Raw genomic sequence first — 26474 nt, 5'->3', positions numbered from 1 at the left:
TGGATAGACCCCATTCCAAGACAGAGAGCCGAGGGCATCTGTGCCCCTCTCTGGACATCTCAACATCGTGTCTTCTTGTTGGGGGCTTGGGAGGGTTCAGGGTCATTGACCTCTTGGTTTGTTCGTATCATCTGTTTCTGTTTAGCATAACTCAGGTTCCTCTCAGCTGCTGTCTCTTCCCTAAGGTGGGGGACGAAGTCCGTTTTCCCGTAAAGTCCACCTGTCCTTGTGATTTTACTTTATATTATGAAGTTGCATCACGAGGCAACATTGTGCAGTCAGGCCTGCAGCCTGCCAATGTCACACAGCAAAGAAGCAAGAGAGATGCACCTCCCTCAGACCAGACCAGCCATGTAACCCACATCCCAGGAACAAGTGAGTATAGTCACAAGGGAAATTAAAACCTTACTGTGTTCATAGCCCGTGTCAGACACCTTCGATGGCTCCCCAGCACTACCAGGAGAAAATCCAAACTCCGTAGTTAAGACTGTCAAAGACCATACACAGTCTGAGTCAAACTACCTTTTAAAAAAATATTACCTAATATTCTCTCACATCAACATAAGCCAGGTGGTTATACTAATCCCTAAATATCTGCTGTGTAAGCCTTTGTTCATATGATTTCCTTTCCCCAGGCTTTAGAAAAGCTAAAAAGATAAATGAAATACCTTATGTGGTTTACAGATATGGTACAAATTCGAATTTGGTCATTGGAATAAATTCCAATTCTGTAAAGCTTAAAGATCACTTTCCTATAGGGGAAAACTAACAAAATGCTTTCTTCCATTCACAATCCTGTGAGGTGACTGGGACCTGTATTATCATCCCTGTTTTATAGATGGGTAAACTGAGGTCCAGAAAGAGAAGATGAATTTCCCAATAAGTGATGTTTTGACTCTAAGTCTAAACCCTCTCCCCTCACTATATGCTATAGTCTGGGTGAGGTGGAGATCACTTCCCTTTTGGGGATTTGTGAGGGCTTGTTGGAAGAGGTGACCTTTGAGCTGGACATAGAAAGATGGGCAGAGTATTCACAGATGTTGTCAGGTGGGATTGAGAAAGAAGGATGATGTCCTGAGTGTTATCTGGAGCAGGTGAAGCACTTGTATTAGAGTTGGTACGACACAGACATCTTATCTATAGCATGTATGGTTTTTGCTCCTTTTACTAGAATCCACAACTAAAGAGGTGGTGTGGAGGGACCAGTAATCAGAACTAGCATTTTCCTAGCCAATCATTGTCTCAGAATCTTCCAGGCAGGTGGAGGGCTCCCAGAAGTCCAGGGAGAGTGGTAAAGGAAGTTTACATGTTGTTGCTACATTTTCACTCAAAAGACAGTACAAGTGTATCTCATCTTTTTTGGAGATGGGAATGGAAGCTTTTGAGTTCAAATAGGAAAGCGTATTTTCTCAAGGTTGTTATCAAACATCCAAAAGATGTTAGTACTAGAGTTGGCATTAAGGGTTAGGGAGTTGCTTTTTTGCATCTTTTTAACACCTTCAAGTTTTCTGGCCATTTGTAATTTAATCATTCACTTTTTAAAATTTTATTTTATTTTTGTGGGATTTGGGGTTTATCAAACTCTGATCTCCTGGGTTAGTTTGCTTCCTTATATTATGTACCTAATTTGTTCTATTGATCATTCTCTCTATTTTTCGACCAGTACCCATTTTTCTTTTCAGAATTACTGTTTTATAGTCTAATTTGAGATCTGCTATTGCTAGACCGCTCTCCTACCCATGTTTTTTTTTTTCATTACTTTCCTTTAAATTCTTTTTTTTTTTTTAAAGAAGATAAGCTCTCTTTACGTACGAAATGCCCATAATTGAATGAGAAAGACGAGGTCAACACACACATGAAAAAATGCAAAAAAAAATTGGTTATTTTCATCACTAAAGGGAAATTCCACATTGTTGACAGCACAGATCCATTGATATGCTTGACTACATTTTAATAGCTTGAATCATTTGGTAGAAAATTGGAATATTATTGGATTTCAAGAAAAAAATGATCAAGATATTATCATCATTTTTAACCTCATTTTCAAAATATTTAAGTTCATCTCCCCCCACATACACAGATTTACAGTTGTAACAAATATGAGAAATAATTTAATTAAAACTTCTCATTTTACTGAAAAGGAATATCATTTGATTTTTACAACCATAGGAGGACATTTGATAGATAAGATAATTGAGTCAAAGAGAAAATACATGACTTCTTATTGTTGAATGATTTTTCAGTCATGTCTGACTTTTTATGAACTCATTTGCAGTTTTCTTAACAAAGATTCTGTAGTGTTTTGCCATTTCCTTCTCCAGCTTAGTTTATAGCTAAGGACATTTTCCTTTAAATTCTTGACTTTTTCAGCCTTCAGTAGAATTTTGTTACAGGTTTTTTCCTAGTTGTAATGCAATCATTTGGTAATTCGATGTTTATAGTACTGAATAAGTAAATTAGCTTAGGTAGTATTGTCATTATATTGGCTCAACTTATTCATTAATAATTAACATTTTTCAGTTATCTATATCCATTATTATGTGCAGTTTTTATTACATAAAACTGAAAGGTTTTCCCACAGAAATTGAATATAGCTAAGATCAGAAGCATAATAGCAGAAAAAATACAGCAGCCAAAAGGTACTTTTACAAGAAGAGGTTATGGTCAAAATGAAAAGACAAAATAGACACCAGGAGTAGTAAATATGAAATAGATTCAGGAGAACAATAAAAAGAACATTATTGTTAGCAAGAGAAGGGGGTCACACTGGCAGGCCAACCGTAAAAGGGATTGAGTGCCCTAAAAGAGTTAGCCATAACAAGACACCATGAGATGAAACATGGCAGGCTAACCCCTAAAAGGGATTGAGCCAATCCTTTAAATTTCTAACAAAATAATGTCTTACCCAGCTTCTCCAGAGACTCCAGGTGCTGAGGTTGAGGTGTGTGTGACATACCTATATCTTCGAGTCACCCCCAGTATGGCTCCTTTCAGCCGTCTATTGGTGTACTACGTAAGGGAGAATGGAGAAGGAGTCACAGACAGTCTACAGTTGGCGGTTCAAGCCTCATTTGAAAACCAGGTAGGGTGGTTAGAGAGTGGGAAGGAAAACAGAGAAAGTGAAGTTCATTTGGCAGGGCTGGGGTCTCCTGCTAGCTGTGAGTGGGAAGTGTCTTTGTGCTCAGGTTTCAGTGACATATTCCTCCAATGAGACAAGACCTGGAGATATTGTTGACATGAAGGTCCGAGGTGCTAAAGGAAGCTGTGTCTGTATTGGGACTGTCGATAAGAGCATTTATCTCCTCAAGACAGGATTTCAGCTGACACCTGCTCAGGTAAGGAGAGAGGAGCCAAAAGCTGAGGGCTGTCAAAGTTCAGTTACTAATTTTCATGGTGGTTAACCCCAACTACTTACCTTAACCAACATTTATCGTTCACAGTCTTTCAGGCTGAGGTGGACAATTAGGTCCAATCCTCCTTTTCAACCTATTTTTCTGTTACTCCACTACCAGAACCTAATAGTTCACTCAAAGTGGCCCACTCACTGACCCCAGAACAAATTTGGTATTCTCTCTCTTCCTATTTTTGCTCAGATTGTATTCCCCTCCAGGAATGCTCTCCCTTCATTCTTAACTCATCAGAATTATTTCTAGCCTTGAAGGGCCAAGTTAAATCTATTTCTTTTAGGTTGTCTCTCCTGATCTTCTACCCCAAAATTAGTTCTGTGTCTACAGTCTTTTATAACATTCATTAACTGTATCATTTGTATGTGTCATGATCATATTCCTAATATTGTTGTTCAATCATTTTTCAGTTATTTTTTCAGTCATGAATGACTCTTAGTGACCCCATTTGAAGTATTTTTGGCAGAGACACTAGAGTGGCTTGCCATTTCTTTTTCTAGCTCATTTTAAAGATAAGAAAACTAAGGCAAACAGTTAAGTGATTTGAACAGGATTACACATGTAATAAGTTCAAATTTGAATTCATGAGGTTGAATCTTCCTGACAACAGGCCCAATACTCTATCCACTGCATTACCTAGCTGCCCATATTCCTAATTATCTTTGTTATTTTCTAGACTTCTCATCTATACACAGATGTGTTTTATCTCCCCAACTATCCTATAATCTTTTTGAGGATTATCCTTTCTAATATCTAGTATAATACACCTGAAACTTCAATATATAAAAAGATCTATAAATACCTATCAATGTGAACCATCCCTTCACTGATGCAGATTGCAGCCCTGCTCTGCCTCCATGAGCAAATTCCATGAACTACTTAACTCAGTATTACAAGGAATTTTGTCATTATGGGGACTCATTCTATTAACTTTATGCCAGCCCCTCAACATAATTGATGGTCTTGGAATTGCCATGGGTAAGAAAAAAAATCATTCTCTGATGGTCAACCCTACCCCAAACCTAATAGTGAGCCTTTCTGCACTTGTTAGGCTGGTAGTTATATCACAGACACAATTTATTTCTGGAAACATTTCCAATCACTTGACCCTGCCAAAGGTCCAGTGGCATCCCACCTCAGTGGAAGGATTCTAGTTACAAGTGCTTTTGCACATGGAATGGCCTGCTTCCTCATTTCTGCTTTTCAGAACTTCTCACTGCCTCCTAAGCTCAAGTTTTTATTGTACTATCTCCTACACAAGATATGTCTGATCCTCTCTCTTAATTCTCTCTCTCTCTTTCTCCTGGTTGTCACTTACCTGTACCATGCTAATTTCCAACTTTCCCAGCAGTTTTTGTCAAGTAGTGCATTCTTATCCCAAAAATTGGGGTCTTTGGGTTTGTCAAACACTACATTGCTATAGTTATTGACTATTTTGTCCTCCCACTTACTTGTGAACATGCTGTTCTCCCTAATTAGTCTAAATCTCCTTTAGTGTGGGGATTGTTTCTTTTTATCTTTGTTTCCCCGGGACCTACCATTGTGCCTTGCATAGAAAAAATGTGTAATAAGTATTTTACAATTGAATTGGTTAAAAGTATTTTTGAATAACTTCAAATAATTGAGACCCTCTCCTCTTCTCTTACTTACCTATCCCACCTTCATTATCTCTTCTCTTCCTTTCCCTGCTTGCATACAGGTTTTCCAGGAATTAACAGAATATGATGTTTCTGATACCTTTGGGACACCCAAGGAAGATGGGCATTTCTGGTGGCCAGGGATGTCCTCCCATAGACGCCGACGCCGGTCTTCTGTTTTCCCTTGGCACTGGGATATTGCAAAAGATGCACGATTTGCATTTACTGTAAGCAATACAGTACATTATTATAATAATATAATATATAACAACTTCTCTCCTTCTTCTCCAAAAGGCCCTTCTAAAGTATGGGCTAAGATATTCATTGTAATGAGCAACATTTATCAAAGGAAAAAAATGGGAGCCAAAAATACGACTAACTTTTTGGTGAATGGAGGCTAGTAGAAAAAACACAGGACATGTAGTCACAAGACCCAGGCCAGGGTGCTGGTTCTGATATATATTCAGACAAGCCATTTCTCCTCTTAGGGCCTCGGGCTCCCTTATCTATGAAACAGGAATAAAACTACTTGTACTACCCATCTCACCAGGCTGTAAAGAAAATGCTTTTGGTGAAGAGTTTAGTTTTTCTTTTCTAGCATCCCTTGCATCTGTCCCCTCTCTTACATGAATAGGGCTTCTGTTCCAGTAGAGTCCCTCATTCCCACCTGGCTTCAACTATGGCAGGAGGATCCCAATATTTCCCTCTTTATTTCCAGTGTACCTTTCTTCACTCATGAGCATCCTCAGGACTGTAGCTGCTCTTCAGAAACTCTTCCTTGGCTGCTTTTTCATGGTAGTTCCCACCAGCAAATTGGGCTGGATAGAATTTGGGTCTTAATTTGTTTTATGTTTTGTTTTTTGCTGATCTCTTCAGAATTCATTTCTGGAATTGAATTAATATAGTTGTATACATTACCAACTGTTATCTCATCTGATTCATAACAAAGCCTATAAGGAGGGAGGTGGTACAATTATTATTCTCCCTGCTTTATAGATGAGAGTACTGAGGCTAAAAGTGATTGTGACATGCCCAAAGGGAGGAAGCTGGGACTCAAACACATGTCTTTTAACTCCAGTCTCAGTGTTCTTCTCTAGTTCCATTGGTGATGGTTTAAGTCTTTCAAGAAAAGATTAAATTTTGTTTAGTTTATAGTGTGTCCTTTTGTTTTACAAGGTTTGCAAGCCATAATCTGTTTATTAAGTTTTTAAATGGACAAACTAATTATTTCCCAAATGTGTCAGTTTTCCTTTGCGCTTTGGACCCTGGAACAAATCAAATATGAAAATGTTTAATTTTCAGCAACAGTACCTCCTTTGTCCCTGTAACAAGTGCTGCTGTGAATGTGTTTCTATTCTTGTCAGCCATTCAGAAGACAAACTGATGAATCTCTTTTGGTTGTTTCCCTTTATCTAGGAAACTGGGCTGGTGGTCATGACAGATTCAGTTAGCTTGAATCACAGACAAGATGGGGACATGTACACAGATGAGGCTGTACCAGCCTTCCAGCCACACACAGGCACGCTGGGCAGCACAGCACATTCAAAGATCACACCCAGGTAATGTGGAATTTGGGAAGCTTTTAGCCAATATTACCTTAATGTGCCAGCTTTAATCTGAACCAGATCTTTAGGTCAGGTTTTAACAAATAGGAAGATAGATGAAATTCTAAATAAATGTGTTATCTTACGTTTGTGCTCCCTTTCATTCATTTATTCAGTAAATATTTATTAAACTTCTTTTAGGTGATATTAAGTGCTAGGGATACAAAAAAAGATGAAAGACAATTCCTGCCTTCAAATAGCTTACATTCTAATGGGGGAGACAATATGCAAGTAAACATAAAGCAATAAATAGGATAAGTAAGAAATAATATAGGGAAAAGAATAGAATTAAGAGGGGTTATAAGGTGGCATTTTAATTGGGATTTAAAGGAAGCCAGGAAAGTCAGTAGTCAGAGCAGAAGAGGGAGAGTATTACTGATTTGGGGACAGTCAGAAAAAATGCCTGGAGCCAAGAGATGAATGTCTTGTGCATGGAATAGCCAGGAGGCCAGCATCATTGGATCAAAGAGGGCATGTTGGGTAGTAAGGCGTTAGAAGACTGGAAAGGTAGAAAGGGTTTTGAATACCATATAGCATTTATATTTGATTCTGGAAGAAATAGGGAGCTATTGTCATTTATTGAGTGGACGATGGTAGGTATTGGACCTGCATAGGAAAATTGACTTTAGCGACTGAATAAAGAATGAATTGGAATGGGGAGAGACTTGCAACAGGCACACCCTCCAATAGCTATCACAGTGATCCAGGCATGAAGTAATGACCTCTGAGATTCTAGGATTCTGTCATCCTAAGACAGAGTTTCTGAAAATAAGAAGTTGTCACCATACAAAATCTTGTAAATTCCAAATCTCCTTAATGTGAAGCAAATGTCCAAATAAAATGTGTACTAATGTACTCTGGAAAAAGCTGTGGATCAGCACCAATGTATTCCAGAAAAGCTATGGATCAGTAAAAATGACATTTAAAGAAAAAAAAAAAAGCCAACGAGCTAAAACCAACCAAATCAAAAAACTCAGCAAGAGTTGTTTGTTTGTTTTTTTAAGTACCATGAAGGAAGATTTTTTTAAAAATGCTCTTCTTTCTCAGCTTTTTCTATTCAGTGTCATAATGGAAAATGATTACAATTTAGATTGTCCAAGCTGTTGGAATCTTTACAAACTGCTAACTAATTAGTTAGCAGTTTGTAAAGATTCCAACACCAAGCTAGGAAGAACTCAGAACATTTTGTCTGAATTCTTCCTTTGTCTTTTTTACACTCTACCTTTAAGAAAATTGTATTTGTGTCTTTTTTTTTAATCTTTGTATCAGCCTTCCAGATCAAGGTATGGCTACTTTATAAATGTTGAACAAAATGTAATTGAATGTAAAGCAAGGGAGCATAACTTCTTTTGGACATTATAATCAATTTTTGCCTTCTGTGTTTGATGTTTATTTGATAGAATATTTAAAAAACTGCATTTGGTGAAAAGATGTGTGCTTCATTATGGGGCAAGCTTTGTATCAATTGGCCCCTTTCGCATTTCAGTCTTACCACTTTCCTCTTATTTTCAATTGGGTACCTGACCAACCTGTCCCAATTCTAAAGCCTGTGTAAGCTATTTTCTTATAAGTTTTCCCTTTTATTTCCTCTCTTGATAGAGCTGAGAAGAGAAAAAGGACTTTCTTCCCTGAAACATGGATGTGGCGTTGTCTTAATATCAGGTACTAAGTCTTATTTGTCTTTGTTTAATAAAAAACATGCATGAGAAAACATGACTATTGTAATTTACTTGAAAAACAGAACTAAATGGGAAATTTTTTGTCAACAGTTTTCTCACTTGTAGCATCATGAAGTACAGCTTGAAATCCATTTGTCCTAACAAGACTAATGGGACCATCTGAAACTTATCTGTGAAATGTAGTAATAATAATAATAATAATAATAATAGAGATATTTACAATTTACAGTAAACAAAACCTTCATGATTCTTAAAATTCCCTCTTTTGCAATAACATCCCTTTGTTTTCATAATAGAGTGATTAAAATTCTAAAAACTATTTACTAGAAGCAGCCCCGTATTTCCTCTCTATTGTGGGGAGCTCTACACTTTGGCTAGCGTCTATTCCCACTCTTATTTTGTTTTAGTCATGTTTAAAGTGAAGGAGAATGAAGATGATTGGTAGATAGCAGGAATAGAAAACTCTGACCTGTACCCCTTTAGCTTTCCTGTACCAGTTTCTGATTGAGAGGATCTGATCTCTACCCCATTTAAAACTATGCTTTCTTGGCTTCTCCCCTGTTTAAAAACCATTTAGGTCATCTTCATTCTGACAGGGAATGACCTTTATCCTTGTTCCCTCATTGAGGGAACTGAAGATACTAGAGAAAACATATAAGGTCAATCAATTCATCAATAAACATTTATTAACCAAGCATTATACACCAGGCATTTTGCTAAGCCTGGGAATACTAATACAAGCAAAAAGGGGAAGGAAATTGCATTCATATATGCTGTCTGCCAAATACTATACTAAGCATTTTTCATCCTCACAACAGTCCTGCAATGTAGATGGTTATTGTTCTCATTTTACTATTGATGAAATTAAGGAGATCAGAGATTAAGTGACTCACACAACTAGTAAGTATCGGCAGCAGAATTGGTCTTCCTGATTCCAAGTTCAGCACTCTACTAGCATTGTATTAGGCTGCTTCCTCATAATCATAGCCACATTTATACAACTCTTTAAACTTTGCATATATTAAACTTTGTATATATATACATATACACATATATTCTCATTCATATACACACACTTATATATGTGTACACATACATATGTATATGTGTATATATTGTATGTGTGTATGTATGTGTGTATATGTGTATACTTATGTGGATAAACTTTGATTCTCAAAATAGCCCTGGAAAGCAGGGGCTATTATTATGACCATTTTAGATAAGAAGACTAAGGTTTACAAAAGTTATATGACTAGCCAGGGTTACACAGCTAGAAAGTCTCTGAGGTGGAGTTTGAACTAAGTTCTTCTTGGACTTCAGCTCTAGAATGTTAGCTTCTGTCCCCATCTAGTTTTCTTCAAATTCTGTTTTCAAGGATATTATATTCTCATGGGAGGAAACAACACATAAAAGCGCACTGAAAATGAGAGGGCAGAGGTACCCGAGAGAGGTGGTAGAGAAAGTTGAAGGAGTCAGTGATGAAATCCAGAAAGGATGAAGAGCCATGGAGGGGGACAAACATGATCACTGTCTCCAAAGATCAGAAGGATTTTGCTAATCCTGTGGCAGAGGCTGCTGCCACTTGTCCCCTAGAAAAGCAATGGAAGTGGGGGCAGCTAGGTGATGTCATGGATAGAGCACCAGTCCTGAAGTCAGAAAGACCTGAATTCAAATCTGGTCTCAGACACTTAACACCTCCTAGCTGTGTGACCCTGGGCAAGTCACTTAACCCCAAGTGCCTCAACAAAAAAGAAAAGAAAAGCAATGGAAATAAGTTACTGAGAGGAAGTCTTCAACCTCAGAACTATTTAAAGTGGAATGAACTCAGAAATCAATGAGTTCCCCATCACTGGAGTTTTTCAAGCAGAGAGTGGGGGTCTGCTTTTGGAAGATGTTTTTAGACAAGAGATTCTTGCTTCAATTAGGCTTGGACCCTGTGCACTCTGAAGCCCTTCCCAGCTTTAATTCTTTGGGTCACTTGTTTATGATGACAATCCGAGGCCCATAATGGACTAGCCATTTCCTGTGCTTAAGGGCACAAATTGGTATTTATATAAATAAAACAACTCTTATTCTCTTACCTATATATTCTTTGTTAAGTGATAGGTTCTTGAGAGTTGATTCTGATTTTGTTGTGTGTGTACCTCTATTCTAGTCAGCTAATTGCCTGGAGTTTCACCCCAGAAACACTGAATCACAAATTGCACTTCACATAACCCAAGAGCCAGATAGACCATCTAGCTCCAAATTTGTTTGTTTGTTTCCAATAGTGTTTTATTTTTCCAAATACTTGTGAAGATAGTTTTTAACATTCATTTTTGTAAAGCTTTGTGGTTCACATTTTTCTCCTTCCCTACTTTATCTCCCCCCTCCCAAAGACAGCAAGCAATCTGATATAGGTTAATTATGTACAGTTCTTTTAAACATATTTTCATATTTGTCATGCTATGCAAGAAAAATCATATAAAAAAGGAAAAAACCATGAGAAAGGAAAAAAATAAGCAAACGAACAATTTTGTTTTTTTTTTTCTAAGCAAAACAAATTATAAACAGGATAAAAAAATGATCCAAGGGTCTATCAATTAGGCATTGCTCTCAATTACCCAATCAACAAATGACACAAAAATAGTTATCTGAAGATTTTATTTATGCTCAGAGCTCAAGCTCATCTGTATGGAAAACAAAAACAAAAACAAACCAGAGAGCACAGAGCATGAGCTTCACAGTCTTATGTGAAATGTGAATACATGAGCAGCATGGAAAAAATGAAATTTTACAGAGATCAGAAGAGGAAGATAAGGGGAAACATTTTTGGAAAGAAGTTGTTATTGTGGTTTGTCCTTCATTTTTGAAGAGGACCATGACATTGAGAAGGTGATGTCATGACTTGCAAGTGAATTGAATTGAAACAAGAGATGGCTATGCAAAGTTAGCAGCTTCATGGTCGTTTGGGTCCGGTGGGAAAAGATAGATCAGAATCAGTCCAGTACCAATGGACTTGTGATGGAGAGAGCCACCTATACCCAGTGAGAAGACTGGGGATTGAGTATGAAAAATAATATAGTATTATTACTTTTTGTTATTGTTGTTTGCTTGCATTTTGTTTTCTTTCTCATCCCTCCCCCCCTTTTTAGGCAGAGTTGTCATTTTTATTACATTAGCTCAACCTAATCATGAACAACTGATATTTTTCCAATTGTTTAGATCTGACTTTATTTGTGTGAGAAGTATTTTGTAATTGTGTTCATATAGTTCTTGGGTTTGTCTTGGCAAACAGACCCCCAAGTATTTTATTTTGTCTATAGTAATTTTAAGTGGAATTTCTCTATTTCTCTAAAGCTGATGGGCTTTGTCAGTAATATATAGAAATGCTGATGATTTGTGTGGATTTATTTTATATCCTGCAACTTTGCTAAAGTTGTGAATTATTTCTAGCAAGTTTTTGGATAATTTTCTTGAATTCTTTAAGTATATCATCACATCACCTGCAAAGAGTGATAGTGATGGCTATTTGAGTGGTCTAGATTCCTAGTGATCTAAAGGTTAGTGGCTATGAGAGAGTTATTAAGAATCCTCTTTTAATCGGCCGCAGGTTCTAGAAGTGAAAGAATTCACTCGTTCCCGAATATTCATTGCAAAATGAAAGCTAGAAATCAGTTTACCGAGAGACTGACTTCTGTAGTGGCAGATCTATGGAAAATGGAGTTTTGCACTGAGAATGCAGCTCTCAATGGACAGAAAGTCCTAACAGCAAAGGGAGCTGCCAAGGCCCATCTGCAAAGACTTTAGTTGATGGAAACTTATTATATTGGGTATCTTAGTGGGGGTTGGGAATCCCAAGCAGATCAGAACCAGTGGGGGCTGGGCAGCCCAAGCAAGTCAAAATGGGGGCTGGAACAAGCTCGGATCTCCTATTGGAATTCAAAGGGATGCTTTTTGACCAGGATTTGTATTTGAATCAAAGGCTCTGGCATCCTCCAAAGATAACTTGTCTGGCAATGATATGCCTCAGCCAGGAGGGGCTGGCAATCTGAAAGGAATCACAGATCAATAGGAAATACAGCTTCTTAAAGGGACCCCAACCTGATTCAATAGTTTTATTTCCTCATTGCCTATTTTAATTCATTCAATTTCTTTTTCTTATTGCTAAAGTCAACATTTCTAGTATAACAATGTTGAACAATAATAGTGATAATGGGCATCCTTGTTTCACCCCTGATCTTACTGGGAATGTGTCCAGCCTCTCTTCATTACAAATAATGCTTGCTGTAGATTTTAGATAGATATTGCTTATTATTTTAAGGAAAGCTCCCTTTATCCCTAAGTTCTCGAGTTATTTTAATGGAAATGGGTGCTGTATTTTGTCAATTTTTTTTTCTTTTTGATCTGATTTGTACAGCATCATAATTGTGGAAATATGTATAGAGGAATAGCACATGTTTAACATATATTAGATTTTTTGTCATCTAGGGGAAGGAATAGGGGGAAAGGAGGGAAAAATTTGGAACACAAGGTTTTGCAAGGGTTAGTATCAAAAACTATCTATGCATGTGTTTTTAAAAATAAAAAGCTTTATAAAAAATAGCTCTAGCCTTGGCCTTGTTTCAGCTCTGATGGTACAGGGTGAATTTGAATAGCAATTGTTCTTTTTTTGGCTAGAAACCCTACAGGCCTTTCCTTCTCAGACTAATTTTTTTATTCTTTGCCTCATTTTATACTTAGTCTTAATCACTGAATGGGCATTGCCTCAGTCAGAGTAAAACCTGTTAAAGACCTTATCTTAAAACGGTCCGGATCTCCCACTGCATCCAGAACCATCTCTAGTCATCCTGATCTCCATCTCTCCCCTGGACCCAAATGGCTCTGGGGGAGAAAATGAGGCAGGTGATCTTGTACACCCCTCCCTCACTTCAATCCAATTTACTTGCAAGTCTTGACGTCACCTAGAAACAAGTAACAAAAAGGGGAAGATAAGGACATCTGCCAGCTGTTCAAAACAGGAGCAGTGGCTTCTTTCCCAGACTTGATTCTGCAGGTGTTCTGACCTTGGAGCTTCCCAGAATAATATCTGGAAGCTCAAAATAGATCTGGGGGCAATGTCCTGCTCCTGTGGCAAGAAGTCTGAGGAATTGCTTTCCCATCACCATCTTTATTTTATCATGGGGGCTGCAAGAGGCCTAAGCCATAAATTCTCTCACCATATAAAAGTATTTAGCAGTTCATCTGCTTTTTACTTATTCTGCCCAAGGATAAAAGTCTCTTGGTGAGTCTATGGAAGAGAAATTCGGATAGCAGGTTGGAGTAATTGTGGGCTGATGTTTCATCAATACTAAGAGGACAATATGAGATGAAACATGTGCATTGTGTTTTAGTAGAATCTTGTTAATGGATTTATTCATTCCTTTTAAAGACTCAAACATAAATCTTTCATAAATAAAATGCCTGAAGATCAGATGTGGATAAAGATAATTTATGATTCTGTAATTATTTCTTTATGTAGCATGTATTGCATCCAAGATATCTATAGGAAAGTGGACATAGGGCAGAACATTTCAATAAGAAATAATAGAATTGGGGCAACTAGGTGGCACAGTGGATAGAGCACCAGCCCTGAAGTCTGAGGAACTGAGTTTAAAGCTTCTCTCAGACACTTAACACTTCCTAGCTGTGTGACCTGGGCAAGTCACTTAACCCCAATTGCCTCAGCAAAAAAAAAAGAAGAAGAAGAAGAAGAAATAATAATAATAATAATAATAATAATAATAAAATCCTCAGGGCAAATTGTAAGTGATCTCAAGGGATATAGATATGATAGTTGATATATCATCCTTATATGTCATTGTGAGTGTATATGTGAATATATATGTATATATGGAGAGAGAGTATATGTCTTAAAAATCTTAATAGAGTTTAAGTTATTAAATCTTCAGTAGCTTATACTAATAATACTAATACTCAATACTAAAAAAAAATATACTAAGAAAACTAAATACTAATAATTCCCAAAGTGCTAAAATTTGAATAGCCTAAAACTATAAATAAGATTTTGGGGGCATGTATAGACTTACCCACACCCAAATCTCTAAAATGATCCTCAATTCCTTAGGTTTTCAGAGACTAGATGGATGACTTGGCAGGTACATTCTACCATATATTCCTTTCTCATAGGAGTTGGACTATGTAGCTGAGCTCCTTTCCAATTTTCAAATTCTGTGATTCTTGTCCTACAACTCTGCTTTAATTTAATAACCTAGTAAAGAAAGGGAGCTCATTATATATTTCCAGTCAGCCCATCCAACTTGTGGTCAACTATGATTGTTAGAAAGTTTTTTTCCTAATATTTAGCTAGAATCTTCTTTCTTCTAACTAATTCTTCCTTTATCTTCAGAATCCTTTCCCCTTCTCTTTTGTGTATCACATCTTGGCCCTAAGACAAATAAATAGTGTATAGTATACACTAAGCCTACCAAAGAAATTGTCCATTCTTGATTAGATACTTCAAGATTAGAGTACAATTTTTAAAATAAAGTTGAATTTACAAGACACTTTTTCTTCTTTTTTGTAATGTCTTTAGCTGGATCTCCTTATGTTTTGACCTTAGAGAAAAACTATTCCAGAGTTCCTAGTACAAAGTAGGGATTTATCAATGAATATTTTGCTTGCTTGGGGATATTGGTAAGCTTGAACACAATGGACAAACTCCTTTCTTTTTCTCACAATCTTAATTCATATTGTACCTGACCAAGAAATCCCCAGTACACTATTTCCAACAAGTTTTCATCTAGATTCTGTTGGAATATAATCCTCCCAGACTATATCTACATCTTGAAATGAAAGCAGTCATTTTATTTTTGTTATTATCATTATTATAATTTTAAATTGTCATTACTAGTGATTATTTTAATGATTATGCTTATTAATAAATACAATAAATAATTTCAATTTTATGGAAGATTTACAGAGTGCTCACCTATGAAATAATTACTTTATAAATATAACTATACATTACATATAACATAATAGTATTTAATTATTATTATCCTCATTTTACAGATGAGGAAACTGAGGTTCAAAGTAGGTGATTTACTCATAGTGACATAGCTAATAAGTATCAGATAGAAGTCAGACCCAGATATCCTGATTCCTAGGCCCATTGATTATTATTTTTTTTTTTTTGCTATGTCACAGTTCCCCATAATTATTAGGAAGCTTTTCTTCATGTTTAGCTAGAATCTGCTTGCTCTGAAACTTTCTCCTTCACTTTTTATTTTTTTCCTCTGGGTCTAAACACAACAAATCTAATACCTTTTTTACAAGACTGATAACTTCAGATAACTTGAGTAAAACTGTCATTCATTTCCCCAAGCCTTCTCTGTTAAATATTCCAGTTTCTTTGGCTGATCCTTTGATGGCAAACTTCTTGGTTATTCTGCCATTCTGGCCATGTTCACTAGGAATGTACAGCTCCTTCAGTGGTCTTCCTGACATGTGTAGAAGGGAGCACAGTTCTCCAATTGCAGCAGACGCCATCCCTGTAATGACATAGGCTAAGATTATAAGAGTCTTGGTTGGCTGCCATGATATATTCTTGACTCATGTAGAGCTTGCAGTCCAAATCTCTTTATACCTAGATTTAGTTTCTACTGCTTATATGTGTGCAGCCAAGCTTATTTATTCAATTATTTATTTAACTCTTTGTCACTTTGGAATAACCAAAGAACCAAAGGATAATGGGGGGGAATGACCCTGAAATGCTGCAACTAAGTTCTGAATGCTTGGGCAACTCACTTTGCTTCCCAGGGCCTTGGTTTTGCCATATAGAGAATAAAACATCAAACTAAAATCTATTTAAGATTTCTTTCAGTTCTATTGTATGATGTTCTAAGGGCCCTCCCAGTTCTGATGTTTTCTGTTTTCTGTAATCAAGTCCTTTCCATCTTTAATGAGTTCTGATTCCAACTGAAAGGAGAATTAAATGCACATTTTTACCCTCTTCATCTTAGTATAAATCTAATTTCAGCCTGATTAAAGCTCTTGACACAGAAGAATTTTGGATTTTATTGACCATATGTAATAACAATATATGATCGTTAAGTGCAACAAAAGTAGGACGCCAACCTCCAGATCAGTGTAGAATCTCACATTGCTGAGTGCTCAATGGCTGGAAGTATGTGTGTATTTTGGCAACTTGCCTAGAAGAATGAGTGCCCTCATGTGTGAAAATAATACATTAATGCTGGTTATGGGCTGAAATCCCAGGGGACAGAGCATCTGTAACCACAAATTGTTCAGCAAAAACAGTTTGGCTTCTGACCAAGTTTGAGGAGAATGGGACTTGGCCTTAACTTTAAGCTCTTATTTTCAGGTACCAGTTTCAGTTTATAAATACATAAGGTGCAATTATTTTATTTTTTAAAAATGAAAGAACTTGAAAAATAAATCTAACTAGACATTTGACCATTGATTGATATCTGTACAGTTTTTATTTAATGATTTTTACTAGGTCAAAATACACTATGTATTTAGGGTTTTAAACTATTGCTGGCATCAGGATTTGACATTTTAGGACCAGACTTGCTGGAATGTATGCATGTCATGCCTGTGAAGCAGGATCTGCTCGTAGGGACTAAATTGCTTTGGTTTGAAGAATGTGGCAAAATCCTTTAGGTCTAATAAGTGAGGGATTCAAGTCCTAGAGTCAGTCAGTTAATAAACATTTATTATATCTTTAATGTTATTAAGTGCCTGCTGTATATTGGGTACTAGAGATATAAGAAAAGACAAAAGATAATCTCCTCTCCAGAACTCACAATCTGATGGGGAGACAATGTGTGAATAATCATGTATAAATAAACTATATACAGAATCATTGAAGAGAATCAGCAGAGGAAAGACACTAGGATTAGTAGGCATCAGGAAGAAGTCCCTGTATAAGATAAGATTTTAGACAGGAAAGGCCGGAGGTAGAAATGATGGAAATAATTCCAGGCATGGGAAACAAACAGTCAAAATTCTCAGGTTTGTGAGAAGAGCAATCTGTGTAATGAGGAGCAAGGAAGCTGATGTTATTGCATTGCACAGAGTATTGCAAAGTCAGAAAGAGACTAATTATGCAGGGGATTAAAAGCGAAAGGATTTTATATTTGATTCTGGAGATGTACAATTGGATTATCTGGAGGCAATAAATTGGAGTTTAGTGAGCATGTGGGGGAGGAAAGATTACAAGGCCAAACTTGCAATTCGGGAAGATCAGTTTGACATTTGAATGAAAGTGGGACAGGAGCCGGGAAACGCGAGGCTGGGAGACTGGCCAGAAGGCTATTATTGCAATAGTCCAGGGATGAAATGGTGAAGGTCTGGACCAGGATCATGACATTGCCAGAGGGAGAGAAGGGATGTATGTGAAAGATGTTGTGAAGAAACATATAAATACACCTTCAGGTATATTTATTTGCAGTCAGAGGCACAGACAGAGAAAGACAGTGAGCTTGGATAGTTTCCCTCTGATTAAAGCAGAGGCAGAGGGTAAGGCTTTAGGGTCACTTCCTATCTGATTACTTAGACTTTCTGTGCCTTTATAGTATTCACAAAGGATCCATCAAAAACCTCAAGTTTGGTATTCAAGAAGGCATCATCATCCTATTGTGTGACAAAATGATAGAGTCAGCATACCAAGTAATAGGATTTTAGAAATAATCAGTCTTCCTGTCATGGACAAAAGCTGACAATTTCTATAGCCAAATCTTCACGTTCCTGTGTGGAAACCAGTGTAGGGTAGTAGACTCCTGGATTGATCTTGATTTCTAGAAAGAAGCTTCAAGGATGAAATTGTCATTAAAAAGGCAGGAAATGGGTTCAGTCTTTTCCTTTCTCATTGAAGCATGGCAATGTCTATAACTGTCAACACGGACAAAGATGTCTCTCCTTTCTTTCATCGATAAGCAACTCATAGTTTATCCTGCTTTCACATTTTTTCCTCTTTTATCTTAAAGCTTCTATGGACAGGGATTTTATAGCCAGGGAATAAACATCTTTAAAACTTTTGTTCTAAAGGGGACGGAAGCATAAGAAGCAGTATTTGCAGCTATATGGTCTTCTGGTTACCATTTGTCTTGGATCTTGGATAATCTCCTAGAAGGCTCATCTCTATCAGTGGTGATGATAATAGAAGGCATACAGTAGCAACATCTGTTATTAAGGCAATAAATCTGGGATGGCTTCTGCTACTATTATATATTTCAGCAACAATGTCGGTCATAAAAATATTAGATAAATAGAGTCTACTTTAAATGTTCAGGAATGGGGCTGTCATAAATAAGTTTCAGTGGTGATCTCTGCCCTAAGTGTGTATTTTTCTAATAACATCTGTTGTGTGTGATTATTTTAGAAAGGCTATCATCATAAATGCATATTTCAGTGATGGTAATTGTGTCAGCTTTATTTGTTTTTGCAGTAACAGTGCCTAAGTGCGTATTCCTGTAATAATGCCTGCTTTAAATGTTTCTTTTCCCACTATCATCTGCTGTAAGAATATATTTCAAGAATTTGGATTGTCATCAGTAGAATTTCTAGTGGCAGCATCGGCTGTTAAGTATTAATTCCACAGTATCAGCCATTAAGTATATAGTTTTGCACATCTGTTCTGTATATGTTCTTGAAATGACGTCTGCCATAAGTGTATGCTTGGATGTCAGGATCCACGGTAAAATAGCTAAAAATCTTTCTCATTGGTTTCTTGGACCTCCAGTTGTCCTCTCTTCCTTTTGCAGTGACCCTTCTGGTGAGGAGTCTCTTCGAGTGGAAGTACCTGACTCCATCACAACCTGGGTAACGGAAGCTGTTGGCTTATCTGCAGTGCAAGGACTAGGTATTGCCAAACCAACTGAACTGAAAACATTTAAGCCATTCTTCATAGAATTCACCCTTCCGTACCATGTCATCAGAGGGGAACAAACCAAAATCCCTCTTAGTGTCTACAATTACTTGGCCATTTGTGTAGAGGTAAAGACTTTTCTATTATTCTGAGTTTTGACAGGAAAAACTTATCATTTATATATAGTTGTGAAAGATTTTTGAATGGGAGATGATAGGAGCTGTGAGATATGGGTATCATGAAATGATCCCTGAAATGATAGGCAGGAGACCTGGGCTTTTCCTCCCTTTGCCACTGATTAGTATGCACAGGTAAACAAGTCACTTTTCTCTGTCCTCAGTTTCTCCACCTGTAACAAGAAGAGCTCGAACTGGATGAGCTATAAAGATATTTTCTAGCTGGGGGATTCTGTGATTCTTTAAATTAATAAGCCAAATGGAACATTGTTAGCTACAGTGCCAGCTTAGACAGGGCACTGAGGTAGTATGCCAAAATCCTAGAAACCAGGACACAAAAAAGTCTGTGCTAGCTAAAGTACCTGGGAAGTAATGTCAAGGAGATTGAAGATTTCAGCAGCTGAGAGCAGTCCTTTGGGAAAGGAGTAAAGAAGGGCAGCTAGGTGCAGGTGTTTGAGGTAGTCAATCATGCAGACTTGAGAAAGTTTCTGGAGTCCCACAATATGATTGAACCTTTCTTTGGGACAGGGATGATTTGGCCCTTAATATCTTTCACTTGTTGCTGATGGGTCTCCAGGGTCTGAAAGTATGACAAGGTAATCTGGAGAGTAGGAGGCACATGGCTGTAGGCTTGCTGTGTTTATGATGAAGATGGATGTAGAAGATCAGGGGCTACAGTGTATTCTTACACAACATTTATCAGGGCTTTACAAGGAGTGTGTGGTACAAAGAGAATTCTGTTCTGAAATTATAAACCTTTGCTAGATTATTTGGTCCTTAGGTGGAAGGGACTGTTACTAACCTAACTTAGTGCAAAGGTCCAGGATTAAGCAAATCTTTATAAGGATAGTTTTCTTTAATAGATCCTTAATGATATATAATGGGAAAATAGTGAGGGGGCACTAGGAAAAATGAATTCCTATTGACATAAAAAGAGAAATATTTTTCCTAGACATAGAAAAAACAGATCCACATGTCTTTTGCTCTAAAATGCGGCTTTCTCAGGAAGATAAAGAATGATAAAGAAAGAAAGGAATATCATCTAAATTTATAAGCAAATGAAAAGTCTGGATTATGGCACACTCATAGTGTAGACTGGGAGTCAATAATCCCTGGGATCACCTCCATTGTGGAGGTACTGGGTACTTTATTTTTATAATAAAGGATTGGATGAGATGATTTCTCAAGTCCCTTCTAGCTTTGCCATTGTATGACTCAGTAAATTAATATGGTCCTGATTCACCAAATGCCCCAAATTAGAACTGGGAGGTGCCTCTTCTAATAGAAAAGAATGAATTCTTCAATTTATAAAAAGATCTGCTTCATCCAGGGAGGAGCAGAATCTTGGAATTCATTACCCCCCAAAGGTGGTACTGACTAGAAATGTAAATAGGTTAAATATGTTTGGAAAAAATCTCTGCATTACAAATATGTAACAAGTTATTAGTAATGCTGAGGGATGGATTCACCATGAGCCTGTTCCCTTCCCCAACACACTCTGTGTGGCCCCTCTCCTCCACAGAGCCCTGAGCAGAGGAGCGGAGGGGTGTGGTCATAGGAACCCTGGATGGTGATTGAATGCAAGCGTGAGAGTCGAGACACTTGAAGCAGAATGCTGGCTCCATCTTGACCCATTCTAGGGGTGCTCAGTATCCTTATGATCACAACAAGTCATTTTTATAGCAATGACTTGATACTTTGCAAAGTGCTTTGATCCCCACAGTAATCCTGTGAGGTCAGTGCCATTATAACCCCATTTTACAGATGAGGAAACAAAGGCAAAGAGAGGTTAAGAGACAGATAAATGGTTGAGTCACCCTAATAGAAGTAGTGGTGGCAGTAATGGTTCTAATAGTGGTAGTGATAGCTAACATTTATATAACAGATAATAACATTTACTATGTGCCAGGAACTGTGCTAAGTGCTTTATAATTCCTTTTTCATCTGATCTTCATAGCAATCCTGATAGATAGATGTTTTTATCCCCATTTTATAGATGAGGAAACTGAGGCAAAAAGAGATCAAGTCTTCCTGATTCCAAGTACAGCATTCTGTCCACTATGCCATGTAGTTGTCAGATATAAAATTAGTAATTATATAGTCATAGAATGTTAGCAATGAAGGAGAACTGAGGTCTCTTAGGTCCCTTCCACCTTTAACAATGGTACATGAACCTAGCTCAAGCTAGGGAGGAAGCCGCCCCCCTCCACTAAAAAGCTTACAGTGCAAAACAGATTGAATTGATGTAGACAAAAGTCTATCTGTTTCAAGTTGTGGAAAATATGGTTCATGAAGCAAATTTGTTAGTCATGTTATTGGAAATACATTCAAGGAAGACATTTGAGACTTGTTTCCTCATTACCAGTTAAACTTCCTTTGGACAATATTATTTGCTCAGTGTAAACTGAGTCCTTTTCTCTACAGATATCTTCATTTATCTCTTAGATTTGGACATTTATATTTTCTTGCAAGTATTCGATATTATGCATGTAGGTGCAATGTTTCTAGTCCACAATCCATTCGTGGGGTGAGTTGATTGTTTCAATGATGGGTGCTGCTTTTGTTCTAGGCACTCTAGACTCCATAGGTAATACAATCAGAAAATGTTGTTTGCAGGTGTACGTGAAAATTTCCGTTCCCAAAGGCATAAAGTTTGTTGGACACCCTGGTAAACACCATCTGACGAGGAAAAAATGCGTGGCTCCGGGAGAAGCCAAACCCACTTCCATAGTCTTGTCTTTCAGTGAGCTCGGCCTCAGCAATATCACAGGTAATGTCCAAGAGCTTTTACAAAGGGTCAGGGAACAATTTACATTTGGTTGGATGTGGTATGTCATTATTCCTGTCCTTAATAACAAGGGTGGTCCTTTCATGGGTGGGTTCTGAGGCTCTGGAGACTTGATCGCTACATTTCTCTTCTTGCTTTCCCCCCTCAATTTTGCAGCAAAAGCATTTGCTTATGGTGAAACAAACTGTTGTCAAGGCAATTTTCAGATCCCCAAAGGCAGCAAACATCCAGAGGATAATTACTTTGACAAGAGAACTCCAGTTGGGACAGATTACATCAGAAGTAGTGTCATTATTGAGGTAAGGAGATATACATATATGTTTGGCCAAAGTCAGATTTTCATAATGAGGAACAAAAATCCAGATTGTTTGGTCAGTGGGATATACAAGCCCTCAACAATTCCCCCAGGTTTCCTCTGTCGCCTGTGCCAATTGTGGAGTAAAAGCACATTTGGAACTTTTTGCATTTGAGTGGTTATCACAGAAAAAACAAACAAACAAAAACAAAACTGTATTTTGTCAAGGGAAACTGGGTATGAGATGAGAAGAAATGCCCTAGAACAGAAATGTTCCTCCAGTTTGAAATAATTAACATGAAGTTTGGGTTATATTCACTCTGTCTTATAAAGGAAGAGGGTGCTTATGTCATTGGAGTATAATACACGAGAAAATGATCAACTTTAGATGTTACTGTGGAGAAACAATGAAGTGGCTCATAGAAAGGGTCATGAGGTTGGAAGATGTGAGTTTTAATTCAGTATTCTGTCTCTTGGCTAAGATTCTTACACAGAGCAGTCCTATGCAAAGCCTTCAGCCATAAATAAATCACTTTCCCTTCTCTGAACTTCAGTTTGCTCTTCTGAAAAATCAGGTAGTAATGTATACCCCACCTTCACAAAACTTTTGTTAGTATATCAAGTATTCTCACTCTGCCAGACTAAGAGCTGTCCAAATGTATTGTTGCTGCAGGATGAATCTTCATTTCAATTGAGTTGAGCCCTAAAGGTCCTACTATGTTGGTCTAGACTTAAAACTCTTAGACTTCCAGATTCCCTGACTCCCAGGCTTAGGTGACTTTTTTCAATGGTCATGGCCTCCAACTTCCACCACCTAAAATAAAAAAGAACAAATTCTAAGGCCCATATTCACAGGGTCACATGTTTGCTTTGGAAGGAAGTGTCCAAATCTTCTCCCCCTATGCCATTGTCTCTCAATGGACACTGTCAGTGAAAGGGTCAAATCAAGAACAGAGATCTGAGAGTTAAGACTAGGCCAAAAGAGGCCCAGTTCTTCCATTGCAGTCAGTCAAAGAGGCTGCTGACCACCCACCATGTATTTAGCAGACTGGATCCAGTTATAGGACTTTCCCAGAAGCAGACTGCCCAGCATCTTCCACATGGGGAGTTACATTGGCCAGAGCCAATGAACTCTCTTCATGCACTAGTCCTTTTGAACAAAAAGATCAAATAATCATTTTGAAGACCTAAAGTACAAATCTGACTACAAGTTATTCTTCTTCAGTATTCTCCAGTATTATAGACATCAAAGTAAAGCTTTATAAAATACTATTGTTTATTCACTAGTATCTTATTTTTCCAATTACATGTAAAGATCATTTTCAAAGTTCACTTTTGTAAAATTTTGAGTTCCAGTCTTTTCCCCTTACTTCCCCTACCTTCACATTAGCAAACAATCTAATATAGGTTTTATGTAGACATTCATTTTTAACATACTTCTATAGGAGTCATGTTGGGAAAGAAAAATCAGAAAAAAAGGGGAACCACGAGAAAGGAAGAAACAAAATAAAAGAAAAAAGGTGAAAAGAGTATGCTTCAATCTGCATTCAGTCTTCATATTTCTTTCTCTGGTTGTGGATGACATTTTCATCCAAAGTTGATTAGAATTGTCTAGGATCATTATATGACTAAGTCTGCCATAGCTGATCATCATACAATGTTGCTGTTACTATATACAATGTTTTCCTGGTTCTGTCCTCTCAGTATTAATTCATGTAAGTCTTTTGAGACAGTTCCAGAATCAGCCTGCTGATCATTTCTTATAGAACAATAATATTCCGTTGCATCCATATACCATAATTTATTCAAACCATTCCCCAATTGATGGACATCCACTAATTTTCCAATTCTTTGCCCCGCAAAAAGAGCCTGCTGCAAACATTTTTGTGTATGTGATCTTTCCCCCTCTTTTATGATCTCAGTAGTGGCACTTCTGATTCAAAGGGTATGAATGGTTAGATAGCCCTTTGGGTATAATTCCAAATCACTCTTCAGAATGAATGGATCAGGTCTCAACTCCACCAACAATGCATTAGTGTTCCAATTTTTCTGCATCCCCTCCAATAATAAAATATTATTCTTAAATCTTTACAATAATTTCAATTAAGCAATGTGGCTAATCAAAATCAGGAGGAAGAAATGATGCCCTCTAGTCATGTATTTGTAAACATATAGGATTTTTTAAAAATCCCTTGAATTATATCTTGCCAATTAATTAGTCTCCCAGAGTATGTCAAAGTTTTTGTGTATCTTGAATTCTCTACTTGTAAATGTAACAGTTATTACCGTGACCCCTACCACCCAGGGTTCTCCAAGACCCTTAAGGGATTAAGGGGTATCTAGTATCGGCTATTGGCTTAAGTTCTCACCAATTGTCTTCCCTTAGCTTTACTGGGGTAGCCAGCACCTGAGTTATATTTAGCCATTTAACAGATTTGATTTTTACAAAGAATCCTTTGCTTTAAAGCAGAGCAAGAACAAACATACAAACATCCCCTCCCAATACTTGGAGGGCCTAATACCCTTAGTGCTGCCTCATTTCTGGGGAAAGGAGGCAAGGAAAGGAAGATTAGGTTCAGTTTAACTCAGGTCCTGTATGGTTATAGTACCACCAAGTTCCAAGTCCGAAGCCCTCCTGGATTATCCTAGCACTGTGACTTCTGAGGGCTTCCCAGCTAGGCTGGCAATAATATCTAGCCTATAATACTGTCTCCAAGGTCATAACTCAATCCAAGTCACATCAAATCCTGCACTCAGAACCGAAAAGGAAGGACCACCAAAACAGATTAAAAAATTCCAGCCTGGTTTCTTGGGGCCACAGAGCAAGACAGGCCTTCCCTCTACCCAACATGGCACATGGTGTCCATGTTGCAAGTCAACAGTTCATGCTATTCTGTCAATGGAAAGAGGCTGTTTCCATCCACCAAATCAGGAACATAGAATATCTTCTCTCAGAAATGAATGGATGCTACCATTTTAAGTGATTTAGATTGGTACAAAACCCCTTACATAAATAACAGAAAATTACATTAATAATAATTGGCACTTTATATATGTCACTTTAAGGTTTACAAAGAAGTTTAGTTAAGTGGTCCTCACAACCACTTTGAAGGAGGGCCCAGAGATATTGTTATCTTCATTATACAAATCAAAAGACTGAGGCTGAGAAAGACGGACTTCTCAATGGTCACACAACTAGTCATGTCTTGAGGCAACAAGATTTGAGCCTGAATTTTTCTTTATTCTATTCCCATCTTGCAGTATTCCCTGTCAATAAAATTATAGAAGCAAAATTCTGCTCCTGGATGGGAGGAAATCATATAATCCATTTGAAATGCTTTAAGATCCTTAAATGAGGAAGGATATACTTCATTCAGGGACCTGTGGTTGAGTCTGTGCAGATTTCCTTCTTGGCTTCAGTATGTGGTCTTCATGTGGTTGAAAATACTTGTTGCTTGTGACTAGTCCATCCTCTCATCTCTGAACTTGCCAGAGCCAGCTCTCCGACTCCAGTCCATCCAGGGGTTTCAAAGCGTCTAGCTTGGTAGGCAGCTAGGTGGGACAGTGGAGAGAGAGCTGGATTCCAATTCAACCTCAGACACTGACTAGCTGTGTGATCCTTGGCAATCCATTTTCTCAGTATCTTCAACTATAAACTGGGGATAATAATAGAAGAATTGTGGTGCGGATCAAAGGAGATGATGTTTGTTACAGGCTTAGCACAGACCTGGCACATAGTAGGTCCTTAATAAATGTTTATTCCACTGACCAGCACTTAATACCCTATGTCAAGATAATATTGAAATGGGTTCATAATTTAGACATAAAGGGTAATATTATAAGCAAATTAGGAGGACAAGGGAATAAATGTTTGTTCCCTTTCTCCTCTAAGACTTGCTTTAGCTTATATGACATTAAAGATAGCCTTCAAAAAGCTAAAGCTGGAAGAGCATTAAATTTGTTGATCATAGGAGTTAGAGCTAGGGGAGTGCATGGTTCTTTCCCTTGACCCCCTTTT

The 26474-nt window shown here is 37.5% G+C and overlaps 1 protein-coding gene across 1 annotated transcript in view; it reads left to right on the top strand.

Annotated features, from left to right (window-relative positions):
• The window catches only part of CPAMD8 (C3 and PZP like alpha-2-macroglobulin domain containing 8), a 166017-nt gene that overhangs the window by 55698 nt on the left and 83845 nt on the right, over nucleotides 1–26474 (top strand). Inside the window, exons 14-22 of the mRNA XM_051972095.1 lie at nucleotides 186–375; nucleotides 2910–3082; nucleotides 3186–3335; nucleotides 5104–5268; nucleotides 6458–6600; nucleotides 8245–8307; nucleotides 19094–19325; nucleotides 21990–22143; nucleotides 22318–22460. Of these exons, the coding sequence (XP_051828055.1) occupies nucleotides 186–375; nucleotides 2910–3082; nucleotides 3186–3335; nucleotides 5104–5268; nucleotides 6458–6600; nucleotides 8245–8307; nucleotides 19094–19325; nucleotides 21990–22143; nucleotides 22318–22460 (1413 nt within the window). The remainder of the gene's footprint in view (nucleotides 1–185; nucleotides 376–2909; nucleotides 3083–3185; nucleotides 3336–5103; nucleotides 5269–6457; nucleotides 6601–8244; nucleotides 8308–19093; nucleotides 19326–21989; nucleotides 22144–22317; nucleotides 22461–26474) is intronic.

The sequence above is a fragment of the Antechinus flavipes genome, chromosome 1, assembly GCF_016432865.1.
Source record: "Antechinus flavipes isolate AdamAnt ecotype Samford, QLD, Australia chromosome 1, AdamAnt_v2, whole genome shotgun sequence".
Classification (NCBI taxonomy): domain Eukaryota; kingdom Metazoa; phylum Chordata; class Mammalia; order Dasyuromorphia; family Dasyuridae; genus Antechinus; species Antechinus flavipes.
Note: the sequence above shows the minus strand (reverse complement) of the source record. Positions and strands in the feature narration are given on the sequence as shown.